Source organism: Schistocerca cancellata, chromosome 4, assembly GCF_023864275.1.
Source record: "Schistocerca cancellata isolate TAMUIC-IGC-003103 chromosome 4, iqSchCanc2.1, whole genome shotgun sequence".
NCBI classification, from domain to species: Eukaryota; Metazoa; Arthropoda; class Insecta; order Orthoptera; family Acrididae; genus Schistocerca; species Schistocerca cancellata.
The window spans coordinates 674,851,784-674,869,924 of NC_064629.1; the positions used below are offsets into that span (position 1 = coordinate 674,851,784).

At 46.4% G+C, this 18,141-nt stretch overlaps 1 protein-coding gene across 1 annotated transcript in view; it reads left to right on the forward strand.

The window, feature by feature from the left end:
• Positions 1-18,141, forward strand: part of LOC126184377 (uncharacterized) — a 704,935-nt gene that overhangs the window by 518,146 nt on the left and 168,648 nt on the right. Inside the window, exon 5 of the mRNA XM_049926761.1 lies at positions 12,671-12,966. Within this exon, the coding sequence (XP_049782718.1) occupies positions 12,671-12,966 (296 nt within the window). The remainder of the gene's footprint in view (positions 1-12,670; positions 12,967-18,141) is intronic.

The window sequence follows — 18,141 nt, forward strand, 5'->3', positions numbered from 1 at the left end:
CTGTGCCTTTGTAAAAATTTCGGCAGAATTTATCTCTGGCTTCAACCAGCTTTCTGTACCTATAACGATTTCAGCTTTGGTGCCTTCTATCAGCGCATGAAGTTTCGGTACTTTACCAACGCAGCTTCGATAGTTTATAATTACAGTACCGATTGCTGCTTGGTCCTCGCATGTCCTGACTTTGCCCCGCACCCTTTGAGGCTGTTGCCCTTTCTGTACTTTCCCGAGGCCATCTAACCTAAAAAAAACCGCCCAGTCCGCGCCACACAACCCCTGCTACCCGTGTAGACGCCTGCTGCGTGTAGTGGACTCCTGACCTATCCAGCGGAACCCGAAACCCCACCACCCTCTGGCGCAAGTCGAGGAATCAGTTTCGTCAGTTGGGCAAGAATGTTGCTGTTCAGCCATGATTGTGCAGTTTTTAAACAGCCTCGACACTTACTCCGTTCGGAATTCACGCAAAACCAGTTCGTATATTCATCACATTTTCTGCGCAACCGTTCGCGATGACCATCGATGAGAAGACACGATTATCCTTTCGTTGTTGCATTTATTTCCATTACTCTCTGTGTATATAACTCAAGTAGGCCTACGATACTATACGCAAACGAAGGCTGTAGGCGAGGACGCCGTCTGACTGACGGTGAAAACACACCCCCTGTCGGTGAACGACTGTTACAGGGCATTTATTAATGGCGAAGTGTATCAGGACAGAGGTTAATCCGGGTCCGTTAATAAAATTTCCGATTAATCTGTGCAGCAAAACGTCTCGCAGTTTGTCTCGCACGCCTACAAAGTTAACTATGTGGGGATTTTGTCTCGGCCACGAATGGGACTTCGCTTCTAACTACGTACATTCCGAGACAAGCGAATGGATCATTTCATTTGTTTCAAAGACAATCAAGGCCCAACGAGAAGGGATGAATAGTGCTTTAACGTTCTTAACATCATCAGCATAATCTTTTGCAAATATTGTCTGGTAAAATGATGAAAGTGAGAATGCAGACTAGGGCTTAGTCCGGTTGACTAATGGCTTATTACAGATCTAGTACACGCTCGTATTGGGCAAGGAAATCGGACGTTTCTTTCCCAAAAAAATCTGCATTTGCCCTGGCGATGTAAGAAAACCATGGAAAACCTAATTCTTTCGGAATGCGAGTCCAGTGTCTGTTGACTGCACCATCCCACACAGAGTGAATCTGGGACATAGGCTGGCCTATAACGTGACAGCGATCGGCCCGCTGCCTCGAGCCTCGTATTCAGCCCAAATTCCTTTTTTTTTTTTTATCCTGACTTTATCCCATGTCATCCTGGGGCCGTACGTTAATCTGGATTTGGCAATGTTAGTGATAGAGGGTGGCCGAATGCTCTTCCTGTCGCCTCTCGGCTCCTCTCCCCCCCTCCTCCCCCTCCCCGACCCCTAGTCAACGCCAGGACGAAATTTGGTTCTGCATCACTTAACACAGTGTGATGCCATTCATCAGTAGTCCATGCTTCCCGCTCGTGGCACCGCTCCAAACGCAGCTGTTTAAGTTTTGGTGTTGACGACATTCTACACATTCTAGTCTGGCTGCTTCTGGTCACCAACCAATGGTGTGAAACGTCACAGAATCTTGTAGGGAGTCCATTACTTGTTCTCGCCGGCCTTAGTGGCCGTGCGGTTCTAGGCGCTGCGGTCTGGAACCGAACAGCCGCTACGGTCGCAGGTTCGAGTCCTGCCTCGGGCATGGATGTGTGTGATGTCCTTAGGTTAGTTAGGTTTAATTAGTTCTAAGTTCTAGGCGACTGATGACCTCAGAAGTTAAGTCGCATAGTGCTCAGAGCCATTTGAACTTGTTCTCGGAAGGCAGGTGCAGATGAGAAGGAATTACGATGTACCTGGTGCACTACACGGTAATCCCCCTTTGTGGTAATCACATGTGGTCGTTTGGAACCCTGACGACGAGTGAGCCTATCCTCACGTTCTCATGCAGTCTACCATCGGGCCACCGTCACATCCGAATGCCCCGCAAATTTGAAAATTGCACGATGCGACGAGCTGGCCAAATAGAGACCCCACAATGAGGCCCCTATTCAACTCTGACATATGCTAATGATACTGCTTCACATAAGTACTTGCCGTATCCGTCTCATCCAGATTAATGTAAGGTGGCACTCTGTTCAATAGTGGGTGCTGTTCTCCTCTTTAACGCTTTGACTATAATGGATCATAGGTGGGACGGCTGCGGGAGAGACAGCTCCTGTCGCATGTGGAGTCCCGAGGGGCACCTATCTGCTGCCTTAATTATTTCTCTTTGCCTTTGTTTTGTTATTGACTGTTAACTCATGTCCACTACGATTTCAGTCTTTTCAGTTTCACTGCTACGAATCTCCCGACTAGAAGCCATTCTTTAGTCTTTAACTGTCTTTACTCTTAATCGGATTGGCGCAGAGTCTGATGCGGTTGAGTTTCCTTCCACCATACATGAGCCCTGGGAGGATCCTTGTCTGCTCTGACTTATGTCCCGAACCGATCCATATACTTTTTCTTCTCCGCTAATTGTTTTCCAGCTCTGTCATCAGTATTGCCTCGAATTTACCTTTCCTGAATGCTTTCATCATCTGATCAAATTTCTGGCTAACATCACTAACTCTAGTGAACTATCCCTCGACCGAGGGACTGATGATGTCGCTGTTTTGCGCTTAATCCTTCACAGAGATCACTTAACATCTGACGCTGTTCACACCCCATATAAACCCTACCAACCCTGGTAATAATACTAAACAGGAACAACACTAGTAAACTCTGGTGGCAGTTTTACATGTCATCGAGAATTACAACTCTAATCATTTACATATACACCGATGGTGTGTACTATCACGCTCAAAAGTATAACAACGACCAGAACTGCTTTCTGCCTCGTTTGTAGGCAACCCATATAATGCTAAAATGTAGACTTTCACGGCCGGAAATATCATGTCCATTATAATTATCCGGGCTGTTATGCCGTGGTCGGTTGATGAATTCCGTGTCGATTCCCAACGTTTCGTCTCCGACTGCGGGAGACATCTTCAAGGGGGTCCGTAGTTCAATGGAAGGTCCAACACACCCACTGGCTCGCTACTGACTGCCGCTAAATTCCGCGTCCGCGCGCTCCCACACGTGACGTCACGCCGCGGCATGGGAGCGCGCGGACACTAGCGGCCACAAGCGGATATTACGAAAGGCTCTACAGGGAGGTAATCGAAATCGCTAAACACCCTAATAATTTCAACCGTAAGGAGGAGGGTGTGAAATTAAACGGCATATGGAATGCCGGTGTTAAAGAAGATGTGTACCACCCGCCCACTACTGGGTGATGGCAACGGCGATCGACGGCGACGGACAGCGGCCAATTGCACTGACGTTTTCAAAACACGTGACGTCACGCCGCGGCGTGGCAGCGCGCGGACACGGAATTTAGCGGCAGTCAGTAGCGAGCCAGTGGGTGTGTTGGACCTTCCATTGAGCTACGGACCCCCTTGAAGATGTCTCCCGCAGTCGGAGACGAAACGTTGGGAATCGACACAGAATTCATCAACCGACCTCGGCATAACAGCCCGGATAATTATAATGGACAACCCATATAATGCTCTTTTCTTGCAGGTCCTCTAATCCCTCTTCGGTACAGTCGTTTAACTAAACCAAATGGATATACAAGGTACCACTACAGAACAGTACTGTGTATGCTTATCAATCAAGATACAAATATCAGCAAAACGTTATTAGAGATGATACAGTCATTAAAGCTTGTGAACCCAAATCTATTATAGTAAATGTCACTACTTTGTAAACGATGGTTATATGTCATGGCAAAGCCTGTACCCATTCTCCTCCAGCTTAGCTAAAAACTTCAGGGTCACAAAATTAGGGCAAAATTAGAATGACAAATAGACGTGGAGAATAGACGTCTCACTCAAGATATCACCATGGAATAAATAGAAAAAGTCGGAAATTGGTAAGGCAATGAATAAATTAAACATTTCGAGATCAAACCTAATTCATTGTTTCTGTTAGTCTTTCTGTATCAGATAGATTATATAATGGTAAGACAGAGATTTAGGAACCAGGTTTTAAATTGTAAGACATTTCCTGGGGCAGATGTGGATTCTGACCACAATCTATTGGTTATGAACTGCAGATTGAAACTGAAGAAACTGCAAAAAGGTGGGAATTTAAGGAGATGGGACCTGGATAAACTGAAAGAACCAGAGGTTGTACAGAGTTTCAGGGAGAGCATAAGGGAACAATTGACAGGAATGGGTGAAAGAAATACAGTAGAAGAAGAATGGGTAGCTCTGAGGGATGAAGTAGTGAAGGCAGCAGAGGATCAAGTAGGTAAAAAGACGAGGGCTAATAGAAATCCTTGGGTAACAGAAGAAATATTGAATTTAATTGATGAAAGGAGAAAATATAAAAATGCAATAAATGAAGCAGGCAAAAAGGAATACAAACGTCTCAAAAATGATATCAACAGGAAGTGCAAAATGGCTAAGCAGGGATGGCTAGAGGACAAATGTAAGTATGTAGAGGCTTGTCTCACTAGGGGTAAGATAGATACTGCCTACAGGAAAATTAGAGAGACCTTTGGAGAGAAGATAACCACTTGTATGAATATCAAGAGCTCAGATGGCAACCCAGTTCTAAGCAAAGAAGGGAAGGCAGAAAGGTGGAAGGAGTATATAGAGGGTTTATACAAGGGCGATGTACTTGAGGACAATATTATGGAAATGGAAGAGGATGTAGATGAAGACGAAATGGGAGATAAGATACTGCGTGAAGAGTTTGACAGAGCACTGAAAGACCTGAGTCGAAACAAGGCCCCGGGAGTAGACAACATTCCATTTGAACTACTGATGGCCTCGGGAGAGCCAGTCCTGACAAAACTCTACCATCTGGTGAGCACGATGTATGAGACAGGCGAAATACCCTCAGACTTCAAGAAGAATATAATAATTCCAATCCTAAAGAAAGCAGGTGTTGACAGATGTGAAAATTACTGAACTATCAGTTTAATAAGTCACAGCTGCAAAATACTAACGCGAATTCTTTACAGACGAATGGAAATACTGGTAGAAGCCGACCTCGGGGAAGATCAGTTTGGATTCCGTAGAAATGTTGGAACACGTGAAGCAATACTGACCTTACGACTTATCTTAGAAGAAAGATTAAGAAAAGGCAAACCTACGTTTCTAGCATTTGTAGACTTAGAGAAAGCTTTTGACAATGTTGACTGGAATACTCTCTTTCAAATTCTAAAAGTGGCAGGGGTAAAATACAGGGAGCGAAAGGCTATTTACAGTTTGTACAGAAACCAGATGGCAGTTATAAGAGTCGAGGGGCATGAAAGGGAAGCAGTGGTTGGGAAAGGAGTAAGACAGGGTTGTAGCCTCTCCCCGATGTTATTCAATCTGTATATTGAGCAAGCAGTAAAGGAAACAAAAGAAAAATTCGGAGTAGGTATTAAAATTCATGGAGAAGAAGTAAAAACTTTGAGGTTCGCCGATGACATTGTAATTCTGTCAGAGACAGCAAAGGACTTGGAAGAGCAGTTGAACGGAATGGACAGTGTCTTGAAAGGAGGATATAAGATGAACATCAACAAAAGCAAAACGAGGATAATGGAATGTAGTCAAATTAAGTCGGGTGATGCTGCGGGAATTAGATTAGGAAATGAGACACTTAAAGTAGTAAAGGAGTTTTGCTATTTAGGGAGTAAAATAACCGATGATGGTCGAAGTAGAGAGGACATAAAATGTAGACTGGCAATGGCAAGGAAAGCGTTTCTCAAGAAGAGGAATTTGTTAACATCGAGTATAGATTTAAGTGTCAGGAAGTCGTTTCTGAAAGTATTTGTATGGAGTGTAGCCATGTATGGAAGTGAAACATGGACGATAACTAGTTTGGACAAGAAGAGAATAGAAGCTTTCGAAATGTGGTGCTACAGAAGAATGCTGAAGATAAGGTGGGTAGATCACGTAACTAATGAGGAGGTATTGAATAGGATTGGGGAGAAGAGGAGTTTGTGGCACAACTTGACTAGAAGAAGGGATCGGTTGGTAGGACATGTTTTGAGGCATCAAGGGATCACAAATTTAGCATTGGAGGGCAGTGTGGAGGGTAAAAATCGTAGAGGGAGACCAAGAGATGAATACACTAAGCAGATTCAGAAGGATGTAGGTTGCAGTAGATACTGGGAGACGAAGAAGCTTGCACAGGATAGAGTAGCATGGAGAGCTGCATCAAACCAGTCTCAGGACTGAAGACCACAACAACAACAGTCTTTCTGTGTTGAAATCACAACTACACGGCGAAGAAACGTCAAATACGAATCACTGAATATCTCTTAAACAATCGTTTTAGACATTTACTTTGGTAACTGGAGGTCACTGTGGACATGTCAAATGTCAAATGTGTGTGAAATCTTATGGGACTTAACTGCTAAAGTCATCAGTCCCTAAGCTTACACACTACTTAACCTAAATTATCCTAAGGACAAACACACACACCCATGCCGAAGGGAGGACTCGAACCTCCGCCGGGACCAGCTGCACAGTCCTTGACTGCAGCGTCCAAGACCGCTCGGCTAATCCCGCGCGGCGGTGGGCATGTCCGCCAACCACAGTTATTGTAGCAGTTCATTACATTTACCAATAATCGGGCACTCTGACACAGACCACAGTGGTAAACCATAAAAGCATCCTTCATCAAAGTCTGTCGTTCGTCTCGAATGTGGTGAATAATTCACATCGAATCGATCCTACCTGAAACGAGAAAACTATTTTCTGACATGATTCCTTCAATACACTTTCCCCATACAAGGCAGAAATGTTCCCATCTTCACACCCCGCAATCTTTTATTAAGTGAAAAGAGAACATAATTACTTTTTCCTGCATCACATTCCGTTTTCTGACGCTGAAACAACGATCCTGATAAACTTCAGTTCTTAAACATTCAATAAGTCACCGCACGATAAATTCCAGAAACGCAAAAAAAGGCAACTTGCGTGACAACACGTCAAAAAACCATAATATGCTGCATCATCAATGATCACAAGTTTGTAATGAAATGAATGCACTCCATATTTTGGCATCTCGTTTCCATTGTACCACGTTTGCCACTAGACCACTAAAACATACAGCACCACAGCTGCTCACTTGGAAAGTAATAGTCCCTGTAGAAATTTCCGCACCCTACAGTGTTGCTTATTCGTCCAGATGAGCGTTATGTGATTTTATTTTAGTAATTACGAAACGAAGTCCAAAGTACATATTGAGTAGCAGAGGCAGCTGGTGAAGGCGACGCGGACGAACAAGGAAATTAATGTTTTGAACAGTCTGGATTCCACCTCTAGGAAGTCAGAATTCTCATACAGTGTTGAGCATCCTTCATTATTACAAAATCATCTATATCAACTATATTTGTAGCTCGGCGGTATGTTGGAGTAATTCTAGCTTTGTATGCTCATGTCTGCGTTCGATTCACACTTCAGGCAACAATTGTGGCAAGCACGAAGAAACGCTCTACACCTGTGGTATCTCCAACTGAACAATGGGGTGGATTAATATAAAGACCAATAGAAAACAGCTATTTCAGCCAATGACAGTTAATAAAGGAAACACCAATAAAGCATACCTTTCACCCCTCCTCCTCCTCCTTTTACAGCCAATCAAGTAACGACACGGTTTTCTCGTGCAGCTATTTAAGGAACCAAGTGTGTTCCATTTAGCAGTTTAACGTAAGGCCCTGATGAAGGCTAGCTGCAACGTTGGCCGAAACGTTGGCGCATTTTAAATTATGACGATGCGGTCTGATACCCTGAAGAATTTTATTGAAGATGACAACGGCCGCGGAAGCCTACGCTTACATTTGAACAAATGGTTCAAATGGCTCTGAGCACTATGGGACTCAACATCTCAGGTCATAAGTCCCCTAGAACTTAGAACTACTTAAACCTAACTAACCTAAGGACATCACACACACCCATGCCCGAGGCAGGATTCGAACCTGCGACCGTAGCAGTCCTGCGGTTCCGGACTGCAGCGCCAGAACCGCTAGACCACCGCGGCCGGCACATTTGAACAACTTGGGGTTACATCGTGATTCTAAATCCACATTACACGTGATGTCTCTTCGCTACCGACTGGAGGAGAGTAGGAAAACGTTCTGCCGTAACAGCGGCGAAAGTTGCAAGTTGATACTCTGTCACCTGTGTAACCTTCCTTGTACTCGAAATTTCTTATTATTAATGAACCAATCGTCATATATGGTCACAGGGCACTTTTCTCTTATTGTGTTTGAACTTGAGATGTATCCACATAAGGATTCGAATCCTGGACCGACAAAAAAAAAAAAAAAAAAAAAAAAAAAGAAATCCATCATGTCATTTTGAAGCCGGACATGTTTTTAAGTTCTCTAACATAACGAGGGAGGTTATTCCAGAGTCGGGTTCCCGCTACTGTAAAGGACTTGGAGAAGGTGACTGAGCGATGCTGTGAAACAGAGAGGATTTTATTATGATGGGAACGTGTGTTTCTGTCATGTTGTTGCGACATAAGCGTTAAGGACGAGGAGAGATATGAGGGACAGTGTACATTTGAACATATTGAAATACACTGCGCAACGCAATAATTGCCTCCCATTGTGCCACAGAATGGCTCAGAGGCCCCTGCAACCTTCCTTTGTAATACAAAAGCGTGGCGCCTTGCGACATCATCCTCGGGCTCGGCGACGCTTCAAACAGCAAGGTGTCGACCCATGCAGAGCCCAGACAGTCATGTGATGTGAAAAATGGGTTAATGTTAAATTGGAACCAAATTTCACCACAATTCTGCCCAAAACCACAGTGAACGCGTCATTCGATGGGAAGGTCGTCACATCCCGTCTTATCCACATTCACCCCTTCTTTTGACGCCTCTGCGATGTATGTCAAAACCGCGACGCAGACATGAAAATCGCGCCGTTTTATTACGTGTGGCAGATGGAAACATTTCAGATCATCGCCACTCAGTATAGGAACGAAAAGGCTTCAGGGTGTCAATGAAACCACACCATCCCTTTGGGCTTTGATTCCCACACATTTCAGGGCCGAAAACAGCAGTCCGCAGTGCGATTAGCAACAGTACGACGTTGTTTGACACTGCTGACACTCCTCGGACGAATCAATCCTCCTTTATGGATATTGCGAGCCTGCTCTGGTATACCGGGTTGAACCAATTGGGATCGTTCAAAACCATTCATCGAAATTTGGACGTTATTTCAAGCAGCAAAAGGTGTTTAAGCTTTTTCAGCCTTCTGTGGCGTGATTGGCTACAGAGACAGACGGTGATTGATTACTCCGCTGCGTGACCCGCAGCGCTTTCTACACCCCTCAGATTACGCATGCCGCCAGCAGGTGCTAGTTCAGCGACGAAGCGCCATTCAGAACACGAGAGTCGAAGTGGTTGCCTGTCACTGTCACACCGGTGACTTAGTAATTAGTGACTTAGTAATCAGTCACGGGCTGCCACTGTACAAATTAGACTGAAGTGCCAAAGAAACTGGTATAGGCATGCGTATTCAAATACAGAGACATGTAAACAGGCAGAATACGACGCTGCGGTCGGCAACGCCTATATAAGACAAGTGTCTGGTGCAGTTATTAGATCGGTCACTGCTGCTACAATGGCATGTTATCAAGATTTAGGTGAGTTTGAACGTGGTGTTATAGTCGGTGACGAACGGTGGGACACGGCATCTCCAATGCAGAGATCAAGTGGGGATTTTTCCCGTACGACCATTTCACGAGTGTACCGTGAATATCAGGAATCCGGTAAAACATCAAATCTCCGGCATCGCTGCGGCCTGAAAAAGATCCTGCAATAACGAGACCTACGACGACTGAAGAGAATCTTTCAACGTGACAGAAGTGCAACCCTTCCGCAGATTGCTGCAGATTTCAATGCTGGGCCATCAACAAGTGTCAGCGTGCGAACCATTCAACGAAACATCATCGATATGGGCTTTCGGAGCCGAAGGCACACTCATGTGTCCTTGATGACTGCACGGCACAAAGATTTACGACTCGCCTGAGCCCGTCAACACCGACACTGGACTGTTGATGACTGGAAATATGTTGCCCGGTCGGACGAGTCTCGTTTCAAATTCTATCGAGCGGATGGGCGTGTATGGGTATGGAGAAAACCGCAATAATCCATGGATTATGCATGTCAGCAGGAGACTGTTCAAGCTGGTGGAGGCTCTTTAATGGTATGGGGCGCGTACAGTTGAAGTGATTTTGGACCCCTGATGCGTCTAGATACGACTCTGACAGGTGACGCGTACGTAAGCATCCTGTCTGATCACCTGTATCCATTCATGTCCATTGTGAATTCCGACAGACTTGGACAATTCCAGAAGGACATTGTGACACCCCACAGTCCATAATTGCTACAAAGTGACGCCAGGAAGACTCTTCTCAATTTAAACACTTCCTCTGGTCACCAACTCCCCAGACATGAACATCATTGGGCATACCTGGGATGCCTTGCAACGTACTGTTCAAAAGAGATCTCCACCCCCTCATACTCTTACGGATTTATGGATAGCCCTGCAGTGTTCATGGTGTCATTTCCCTCCAGCACTACTTCAGTCATCAGTCAGGTCCATGCCACGTCGTGTTGCGGCACTTCTGCGTGCTCGTGAGGTCCCTACACGATATAGGTGGGTTTACCAGTTTCTTTGGCTCTTCAGTGTATTTTCAAAGTGCTCAACAAAGGCGCTCAGGTGGGCATCGAGGGCGTTGCCGAACCGAGGGTCTCTGAGTGACCCTTTGCTGTTCTATTCACGCATGTGTCAAAGTCGCACACCTCCATGATCACGGCACAGAAGGGCACAAAACAGAAGAGCGAAAGGCGTAAACACACCTTACGACTTCGGATCACGTTCAAATTTCGTCGAAAGGTTTTGGATGGTATTAGGGGTCCAACGCTGGATGCCAGAGAAAAACTTGCGGTTCCTCTGCAGTCCAGAACATCGTCCAGTTGATCATCGCTCTACTAACTGCCTTTTTCGACCGAAAAATATGTGGGAATCAATGGCCCAAGGGAAGGAGTGATTTTATTGACGCCCTTCATGTCACCTACATCTACATACATAATCCGGAAGCCACCGCATGTTGCGTGGAGGATACTGAGCCACAGTGTGTCTGAATCCTTCTGCCACACATAAGAAAACAGCGCGATTTCAATGCTAAACGTTGCAGTTCTGACCTCTATCGCAGAGGTGTCAAAAGAAGGCGTGAAATTTGCGTAAGAGGGGGTGTGGCAACGTTCCCGTCGTGTGACACATCCACGGTGGCATTGGACAGAATTGTGGTGAAATTTGTTTCGAATGTGACATGATTAATAACCCACCTTACACCTGACATGAACTTCTGGGGCCTGACCTTTTTTTTCGCAATTGTTGGCACCTTGCTGTCTGAAACATCCTTGAGCCCGATATTGACGTCACAAGGTACCACGGTTTTGTAACATTACAGAGGAGGATTGTAGGTATCTTTGAGCCTATTTTCAAACTTATCCATCACAATCGGAGGCAATTACAGGGTTTCGAAGAAGTGACCCTTTGAACAGTGTTATAGAGTGTAGAAACTGTTCGAAACTTAAACTTCCATTTTCTCTGTTTGAAACTTAAACATCCATTTTCAAGACAAGTAAAATCGATAAAACGTTAAAGAAAGTCAGTTCATTTGGAAATATCGCAAGCTAGGTGATAGAAGACCTTCTTCCAGGCCGGCCGGTGTGGCCGAGCGGATATCCGGCCGAAGTGGCCGTGTGGTTCTAGGCGCTGCAGTCTGGAACCGCGAGACCGCTACGGTCGCAGGTTCGAATCCTGCCTCGGGCATGGATGTGTGTGATGTCCTTAGGTTAGTTAGGTTTAACTAGTTCTAAGTTCTAGGGGACTAATGACCTCAGAAGTTGAGTCCCATAATGCTCAGAGCCATTTGAACAATTTTTTGACCGAGCGGTTCTAGGCGCTTCAGTCTGGAACCGCGTGACCGCTACGGTCGCAGGTTCGAATCCTGTCTCGGGCATGGATGTGTGTGCTGTTCTTAGGTTAGTTAGGTTTAAGTAGTTCTAAGTTCTAGGGGACTGATGCCCTCAGGTGTTAAGTCCCATAGTGCTCAGATCCATTTGAACCTTCTTCCATTGCAAGGTACAAGTTGGTTGGCGACCGACGAAGTATGGCTTAACTGTCCACACATTATATAACAGTTCTAAAAATTTATACAGTGTTGCTGAATATAAAATTATGTAACAGATGAATTAAAAGTGTCTTCCAAATAGCTTTAGTAAGGTATACAGCATTTTATTGTGTCTCGCGCAAAATACTTACAACAGCAACACAAAACAGCACCTCACGTGTAAAAAAAAAAAAAAATAACTTGCCAATGTGCTTATAGCGGCCTGCCGTGCGCATTCCCCCACATGATTGTCTCACTAGATTGAGACACCGACCAGGAAACATGTTGCGAGGTACTTTATCCTCGAGATACAACATTCTCGCTGCTTGTTAGAGACTTTGTAGACGTCGAATTACATATGAAATATCAGATGTGTGTGCATTAAATAGGAACAGTAGCACAGAGTAACGGTGGCTGTCGGTTGCAGGCAACCTGCTGAGCCCGAGCCCGGGCCCGCACGTGTACATGCGCTGGAGCACGAGCCGGCTCAACAGCGGCGGCACGTCTGCGAGCACGTCGCCGTGCGGGTCGCTGCGCTCGTCGTTCAACTACCGCCAGCCGTACCTGGGCTGGCGCTCGCAGGAGCGGCTGACGCAGCCGCGCACGCCCGCGGAGCGCCTCGCCGCCGGCCTGCTGCCAAAGCTCAACCCGCCTCGGCCGCCGCACCCGGATGCCGACGCGGACGCTGACGCCGAAGCCGACAAAGCCGCCGGCGATGAAAAGGTCTGCTCCGTAACATAACTCATTCACATTCCTTACCTGTGTCGTCTCAATCTTCGTACTTCCCGTAGAATTACGTAAGGGCTGATCTCTGATCAAACGTTTGACCGGAGCAGAAACGAGGCTCCGCAGAAATTATGCAATGGATTTTTGCCCGATTTTTCATGGCCGAAAGAATAGTCGTAGAAGGACAAACGTGGTATCAAACTGACCATCGTGACGTCCAATCTTACAAAATAATATTTCATTACTTAAAAGTAATAAGGTTATTTAAGTAAAAATTAGCGGGTTGAGGGAGACTTTTTATAAGAATTTTCATAGCCAAACGAAAAGCCGGCCAGAGTGGCCGAGCGGTTCTAGGCGCTACAGTCTGGAAGCGCGTTACCACTATGGTCGCAGGTTCGAATCCTGCCTCGGGCATGGATGTGTGTGATATCCTTAGGTTAGTTAGGTTTAAGTAGTTCTAAGTCTAGGAGGACTGATGACCTCAGATGTTAAGTCCCATAGTTCTCAGAGCCATTTGAACCATTTGAACCAAACGAAGTCCGCAGCTCGTGGTCGTGCGGTAGCGTTCTCGCTTCCCACGCCCGGGTTCCTGGGTTCGATTCCCGGCGGGGTCAGGGGTTTTCTCTGCCTCGTAATGACTGGGTGTTGTGTGATGTCCTTAGGTTAGGTAGGTTTAAGTAGTTCTAAGTTCTACGGGACTGATGACCATAGATGTTATGTCCCATAGTGCTCAGAGCCATTTTGAACCAAACGAAAAACAGGAAATAGGCAAATGATGTATCAAATTCAACAGGGTGAGGTCTAGTTTTGAAAGAATAAATGTAACTGCTCGAAGGTGATCAGGGTAATTAAGGAAAACGTGATTAGTGATTTGAGGGCAAACAAGTGTATTACAGTCAGCTGCTGCTATATACACTATTGGCCATTAAAATTACTACACCACGAAGATGACATGCTACAGACACGAAATTTAACCGACAGGAAGAAGCTACTGTGATATGAAAATGATTAGCGTTTCAGATGGTCCCGGCGGAGGTTCGAGTCGTCCCTCGGACATGGGTGTGTGTGTTTGTCTTTAGGATAATTTAGGTTAAGTAGTGTGAAAGCATAGGGACTGATGACCTTAGCAGTTAAGTCCCTTAAGATGTCACACACATTTGAACATTTTGAGCTTTTCAGAGCATTCACACAAGGTTGGCGCCGTGCTGACATGAGGAGAGTTTCCAACCGATTTCTCATACACAAATAGCAGTTGACCGGCGTTGTCTCGTGAAACGTTGTTGTGATGCCTCGTGTAAGGAGGAGAAATGCGTACCATCACCTTTCCGACTTTGATAAAAGTCCGATTGTAGCCTATGGCGATTGCGGTTTATCGTATCGCGACATTGCTGCTAGCGTTGGTCGAGATCCAATGACTGTTAGCAGAATATGGAATCGGTGTGTTCAGGAGGGTAATACGGAACGCCGTGCTGGATCCCAACGGCCTCTTATCACTAACAATCGAAATGACAGGCATCTTATCCGCATGGCTGTAACGGATCATGCAGCCACGTCTCGATCCCTGAGTCTACGAATGGCGACGTTTGAAAGACAACAACCATCTGCACGAACAGTTCGACGACGTTTGAAGCAGCATGGACTATCAGCTCGGAGACCATGGCTGCGGTTACCCTTGACGCTGCATCATAGACAGGAGCGCCTGCGATGGTGTACTCAACGACGAACCTGAGTACACGAATGGCAAAACGTCATTTTTTCGGATGAATCCAGGTTCTGTTTACAGCATCATGATGGTCGCATCCGTGTTTGGTGACATCGCGGTGAATGCACATTGGAAGCGTATATTAGTCATCGCCATACTGGCATATCACCCGGCGTGATGGTATGTGGTGCCATTGGTTACATGTCTCCGTCACCTCTAGTTCGCATTGACGGCACTTTGAACAGTGGACGTTACATTTCAGATGTGTTACGACCCATGGCTCTACCTTTCATTCGATCCCTGCGAAACCCTACATTTCAGCAGCATAATGCACGATCGCATGTTGCAGGTCCTGTACGGACCTTTCTGAATACAGGACATGTTCGACTGCTGCTCTGGCCAGCACATTCTCCAGATCTCTCACCAATTGAAAACGTCTGGTCAATGGTGGCCGAGCAACTGGCTCGTCACAATACGCCAGTCACTACTCTTGATGAACTGTGGTATCGCTTTGAAGCTGCATGGGCAGCTGTACCTGTACACGCCATCCAAGCTCTGTTTGACTCAATGCCCAGGCGTATCAATGCAGTTATTACGGCCAGAGGTGGTTGTTCTGGGTACTTATTTCTCAGGATCTATGCACCCAAATTGCGTGAAAATGTAATCACGTGTCAGTTCTAGTATAATATATTTGTCCAATGAATACTCGTTTATCTTCTGCATTTCTTGTTGGTGTAGCAATTTGAATGGCCAGTGGTGTAAAAGGAGTGACAAACCGTTCATCACTTGGAGGCCTAGCTATTTTGCGTTTAAAATATTACATTGGCGTGATGTTTAACTATCAATAAAAAGTTTTGAAATTAAAAATGTAGAAAAAATGCCGGTCTAATCTTTTCTGAAATAATTTGTCTAAAAATAAGAAATTGATTAGAGAAACATTTGACGTGCCTTTGAATGATGCTCGAAATCATGTACAGAAAATGAGCCGCCCGTTGGTAGTTTAAAGCTTAATGTATAACTTAGAATCTTAGAACTTTAAAGAGGACAAGAGCATTGTTTTTTTTAATATGTGGTAAGCCGGCCAGTGTAGCCACGCGGTTAAAGGCGCTTCAGTCTGGAACCGCGCGACCGCTACGGTCGCAGGTTCGAATCCTGCCTCGGGCATGGATGTGTGTGATGTCCTTAGGTTAGTTAGGTTTAAGTAGTTCTAAGTTCTAGGGGACTGATGACCTCAGATGTTAAGTCCCATAGTGCTCAGAGCCATTTGAACCATTTTTTAATTTGTGGTAAGGTCTTATGCGACCAAACTGCTGAGTCATCGGTCCCTGCGTTTACGCACTACCTAGTCTAACTTAAACGAACTTACGCTAAGGACAACACACACACCCATGCCCGAGGGAGGACTCGAACCTCCGATGGGGGAAGCGCGCGGACCGTGAAAGGCGCCCTAGACCGCGCGGCTACCCTGCGCGGCAGAGCATATTTGTCTGGTAAATTACGTAGACCGTGGAATCTCATTGCTGTACATGATTTAGAGCATCATTCAAAGCCGTGTCAACTACACTCCTGGAAATTGAAATAAGAACACCGTGAATTCATTGTCCCGGGAAGGGGAAACTTTATTGACACATTCCTGGGGTCAGATACATCACATGATCACACTGACAGAACCACAGGCACATAGACACAGGCAACAGAGCATGCACAATGTCGGCACTAGTACAGTGTATATCCACCTTTCGCAGCAATGCAGGCTGCTATTCTCCCATGGAGACGATCGTAGAGATGCTGTGGAACGGCTTGCCATGCCATTTCCACCTGGCGCCTCAGTTGGACCAGCGTTCGTGCTGGACGTGCAGACCGCGTGAGACGACGCTTCATCCAGTCCCAAAAATGCTCAATGGGGGACAGATCCGGAGATCTTGCTGGCCAGGGTAGTTGACTTACACCTTCTAGAGCACGTTGGGTGGCACGGGATACATGCGGACGTGCATTGTCCTGTTGGAACAGCAAGTTCCCTTGCCGGTCTAGGAATGGTAGAACGATGGGTTCGATGACGGTTTGGATGTACCGTGCACTATTCAGTGTCCCCTCGACGATCACCAGTGGTGTACGGCCAGTGTAGGAGATCGCTCCCCACACCATGATGCCGGGCTTGGCCCTGTGTGCCTCGGTCGTATGCAGTCCTGATTGTGGCGCTCACCTGCACGGCGCCAAACACGCATACGACCATCATTGGCACCAAGGCAGAAGCGACTCTCATCGCTGAAGACGACACGTCTCCATTCGTCCCTCCATTCACGCCTGTCGCGACACCACTGGAGGCGGGCTGCACGATGTTGGGGCGTGAGCGGAAGACGGCCTAACGGTGTGCGGGACCGTAGCCCAGCTTCATGGAGACGGTTGCGAATGGTCCTCGCCGATACCCCAGGAGCAACAGTGTCCCTAATTTGCTGGGAAGTGGCGGTGCGGTCCCCTACGGCACTGCGTAGGATCCTACGGTCTTGGCGTGCATCCGTGCGTCGCTGCGGTCCGGTCCCAGGTCGACGGGCACGTGCACCTTCCGCCGACCACTGGCGACAACATCGATGTACTGTGGAGACCTCACGCCCCACGTGTTGAGCAATTCGGCGGTACGTCCACCCGGCCTCCCGCATGCCCACTATACGCCCTCGCTCAAAGTCCGTCAACTGCACATACGGTTCACGTCCACGCTGTCGCGGCATGCTACCAGTGTTAAAGACTGCGATGGAGCTCCGAATGCCACGGCAAACTGGCTGACACTGACGGCGGCGGTGCACAAATGCTGCGCAGCTAGCGCCATTCGACGGCCAACACCGCGGTTCCTGGTGTGTCCGCTGTGCCGTGCGTGTGATCATTGCTTGTACAGCCCTCTCGCAGTGTCCGGAGCAAGTATGGTGGGTCTGACACACCGGTGTCAATGTGTTCTTTTTTCCATTTCCAGGAATGTAGTTGCCAAGTGGCTCATTTGTGAAGTTTCGTACGTAGTACACTAAACTGTGAAATGAGACCGTGTGAATGTGACACACAAAACTCGCTGTTCACGCACGCAATATCTTCAGCCCGACGTCAAGATTTGCAGTATATCGTTTTGCATCTCTTGCGTGATTCATCAGCATTATGGTAGTCTTGATTTGAAGCTTTATTAACTTATTTTCAAGGGAATCCTCTGCCACCTATCTTCCATATCTATTCTGTACTAATAACAAAACCGTAAAACCATCGTGTCTGTCTGTCCGAAGATGCTAATATCGAAAACTACTAGACGAATTATCTTGGGGTGCGTAGCTTTCGGTAACGTATAGGTTTCATTTAGTCAAAACCAGATTCAGAAAAAACAAGATCTTGTGATTTAAAAGAAATTTTAAGAATCAGATAAACGTAGTAGTTCGGACGTTTACCTTAGTGACAGGGTAGTACACTAAGGAACCAATAGATTTGGGGCTGTT